Source organism: Eptesicus fuscus, chromosome 1 (assembly GCF_027574615.1).
Source record: "Eptesicus fuscus isolate TK198812 chromosome 1, DD_ASM_mEF_20220401, whole genome shotgun sequence".
In the NCBI taxonomy this organism is placed as follows: Eukaryota; Metazoa; Chordata; class Mammalia; order Chiroptera; family Vespertilionidae; genus Eptesicus; species Eptesicus fuscus.
This window is the reverse complement of record NC_072473.1, coordinates 55,953,304-55,956,991: the sequence shown is the minus strand read 5'-3', so window position 1 is coordinate 55,956,991 and position 3,688 is coordinate 55,953,304. Positions and strand designations below refer to the sequence as shown.

Here is a 3,688-nt window from a genome sequence, read left to right as displayed (position 1 = left end):
TGTTCATGAGGATTAATTACTGGTGACATTAGTTTGCTTTTGCTAACTGGCCCACTTTCTGATTTTTTTCCGCAATGAAGCTGAATTTTTTTCTTTTTTTGACAATGGAGAAAAAGGCAGGAAGTAGGCACAGGGGAAGGAAGTGATAAACAGTATTTAAATCCAGCAAAACAACCAAGGACACACACACACACACACACACACACACACACACACACAAACACACACGCACGGACGCACGCACATGCGCACACACATACACACATCAATTACAGTGACCAGGAAATGGACATACTCTGTTTTACTGGCTGCACTGACTCGCATGAATGCAAATCGGTACAATATTTATGAAGGGGCCACTTGGCAACACACCGGAAATGTCTTTAAAATGTCCATATGTGGATCCTTCGAGTCCACAGTTAAGATGACCGTAGGGTATGCCAGCGGAGATTTGGCTTGACAAGGAAGGAGTGACTCATCAGAGAACTCAGTGTTGGGTTTAAACACAGGGAAAGAACTAGGCACCACCTGAATGCCCAACAATGAGGGAACGATTACAGAAATGTTAAGGTGCATGGATACACTCTGCAGGCACTGAAGATGAGTTTCAGAAGCCTGTTGAATAACATGGAAAGACGTTCAGTTGATTGAGTTTTGTTTGGTTTTAGTTTCTGAAAAAAGCAGGTTAAGAAACACCACATACATGAACCATTGTATAACAGTATGTTAAAAGGGAAGGTGAGGTGGGGGTGAGAACGGGAGGGAGAGAGAGAAAGAGAACCTGGAAAGGCAGCACACCAAAAAGGTTAAAAGTAGTTGTCTCTGGGTAGCAGGATCATGGGGAGCCATTACTCTCTTGGTTTTCCCTCAACTGATTTCCTTCTCCTTTCTGAGGTTTCTACCATGAAATTGTATCACCTGTACAGTAAACAAAGAGAGAAAGTGCTTTTAAAACCAAACCACGAGGAGAAGAGGCAGCCTCTAATTTATTAAGTGGCACAGATAGCAAGATTATTCACAATGCCCTTGGTTGGGGGGGAGGGAGAATGAAGGAGAGGGTGAAAGGGAAGAGAGAGAGAGAGAGAGAGAGAGAGAGAGAGAGAGAGAGAGAGAGAGAGAAGGAAGGGAGAGAGAGAGGAGGAGAGGGAGAGGGAGAGAGAGAGCGAGAGAGAGAGATAGAGAGAGGCACGGAGCTGCACTCTCAATACAATACACTGCTGGTGGGTTAGGGGGGCAGAGAGGGGGCTGTAAACCGGGTGGGAGCCAAAGTTTGGCTCTGCTGGCTGACTCGCTCCTGGGATGTCTTCATCGGAAGGTGGCCTCCTCGTCGGTGTCTTCCTCGAAATCCTTGACGTTAGCACTGGTGGACTGACTGGCCCAAGCTCCTCTTTCAGCTTCTCGTTCCTTATGCGACTTGAATCTCCCAACGAAAATTTTGCGGTAGTTCAGGAACATGCCGTTCATCGTATCAATGGCCCGCTCAGCGGATTCCTGCTTCTGGAAGTGCACGAAACCATAGCCCTTGGGCCCCTTTTCGTCGCAGGCCACTTTGCAAGAGAGGATGTTGCCAAACACCGAGAAGATGTTGTACAGTGCCTTGTTGTCGATGGTCTTGCCCAGGTTCTTGATGAAGACGTTGCCCACCCCGCTCTTGCGCAGCGAAGGGTCCCGCTGGGACCACATGATGCGCACTGGCCTGCCCTTGATGACATCAAAGTTCAAGGTCTCCAGGGCCCGCTTGGCGTCCACCGGTTGCTGGTAGTTGACATATGCGTAGCCCAAGGAGCGGCGGGTGATCTTGTCTCTGCAAATGCGGATTGAGAGGATAGGCCCTGCCGGGCTGAACTTCTCGAACAACATTGCCTCTGTAACCTCAGGGTGCAGGTCTCCCACGTACAGTGAGGCCATTGGAAAGTCCGGGTTCTCCTCAGAACTCCCGCCCCTCTCTGCGTTTGCGGTGGCAGCCGCCGCTGCCTCAGCCACCTCCGCCTCTGCATGCTCATCCGCATCCTCTTTCTCCAAGTGGGGCGCCACAGCCTCTGCTGCTGCAGTGGCTTCGGCAGCGCTGGCCTCTGCCATCACCGCGGCTGCTGCCGCCAGAGCGGCCTCCACCTCCTCCCCGGCCAGGGCGGCTGCCGCCTCCCCCAGGATGGCCTCCGCCACTGCCTCCTCCACTGAGGCATGGGCCTCCACCTCAGTCTCCACCTCTGCTTCCGCCTCCGCCACGGAGGCCTCCGCCACCGCCTCTGCCACGGTCGCCGCTGCAGCCTCCGCCGCTGCAGCCGCTGCCGCCACCGCCGCAGCTGTCGCCACGGTCGCCGGTGCTGCCGGGCCGCTACCGCGACCTCCCTTCCCGCAAGCTGGGGTTCGGAGAGGCGGGAGAGGGCAGGAGGGCAGATGGGCGCAGGAACCCGGGCCAGGGGCGAGAGCGAGAGCTGAGGCGCCCGGGGACTCGGTGTGGGGGGGGGGGGGGGCAGGAGAGGGGGGGGGGGGGCGGGCAGCAGATCTGGCGATACCAAGGCGTCTGGGATGAGGAGCCCTGCCAGGAGCGCGCCTCTGCGAGTCACCGCAGCTTACAGCTTCCTGCTGCCGCCACCGCTCAGTTGTGGATTAGCGTGCGGGGCGCGCGCGGGCGGGCTGGCGGACAGGCGGGCAGCCTGTGGTAAGGGGCAGGAGGTGTTGGTGTCTGTGTTCCGGGCAGCTGGGAAGGCTTCTGCCTCTTTGGTTCCCCCTGCGGGGGCTGCGGGGGCTGCGGGGGCTGCGGGGGCTGCGGGGGCTGCGGGGGCTGCGGATGGTGGGAGGGGGCGGGGCCGGGAAGCTTGAGTGGGGGTGACATGAGTGTGAGTCTTCAGCATCTCATGTCGCCTAGATATTTATAAAGAGGAAGCAGGGAAAGGGCTCCGCTGTGAACTGAGGGAATACTGGTTAGATTTAGGGAGTTTTGTTTTATCTCTCCTCTCCCCATAGAGCATTTAAGAGATTGGATCAAGTATGTTGTAAGAGGGGATGGGTGGCATTGTAAATACAATTGCCTGGCCTAAACAAAGCCAAGCAAAATGTTTTTCTCACATCCAGGTGTTCTTCCCACCTCAACGCGCGCGCGCGCGCGCACACACACACACACACACACACACACACACCCCAACATCGCTGCCTCCAGGGAAACAACTCTTCTTTCTTTCTTTTTTTTTTTTTTTTTGAGTGGGAGCTTGGGCAAGTGGGGCAAGCTCCTCCTGCAGCCTGAGAGATCTTTCTCAAAGATCTCTTCCCTTTTACTATCTCTTTCCCTCCTCTGCAACACTTGCAAAAGAGGGAATAGAGAACACAAGAACACGTATTCATTTATTCATAATGCCACGCCACAAGTATTTATGGAGCAGGTTTCGTGCTGGTCCTTGGGGATATGGGGGTCTGGGAGACATTAGGACCCAGGCTGGTTTTGAGCTTGTCCTTGGGAGCACATAGGTTGGGCTGGAAACCCTGCCCCTGCTCCAGACTATGGGAGAACTAGGGACCTGGGGTTCTTCAACCCTCCAACTCCTCCCACTCACCCAGCTTCAATAAATGCAACCTGGAAGTGGAGGAGTCAAGAGCACCTTGTCCATAGTGCTGTCTTCAATGACACCCTGAGGAAAGCCAAGCTGGGACGTGGCCTGGTCCAGAGCCAGGCGCTTGTTCGTTCTTGGCT

General features: G+C 54.9%; 1 protein-coding gene across 1 annotated transcript; it reads right to left on the bottom strand.

The window, feature by feature from the left end:
- Nucleotides 1-1,305: 1,305 nt before the first annotated feature.
- LOC103304084 (polyadenylate-binding protein 1-like 2) lies at nt 1,306-1,923 on the bottom strand. The gene has a single exon (XM_028138329.2). The coding sequence runs from the start codon at nt 1,906-1,908 to the stop codon at nt 1,306-1,308; it is 603 nt and encodes a 200-aa protein (XP_027994130.2). The 5' UTR covers nt 1,909-1,923.
- Nucleotides 1,924-3,688: the final 1,765 nt, after the last annotated feature.

Excerpts from the sequence above, each read along its gene's own strand:
- LOC103304084 (XM_028138329.2), bottom strand. The coding sequence starts at position 1,908 with ATGGCCTCACTGTACGTGGGAGACCTGCACCCTGAGGTTACAGAGGCA.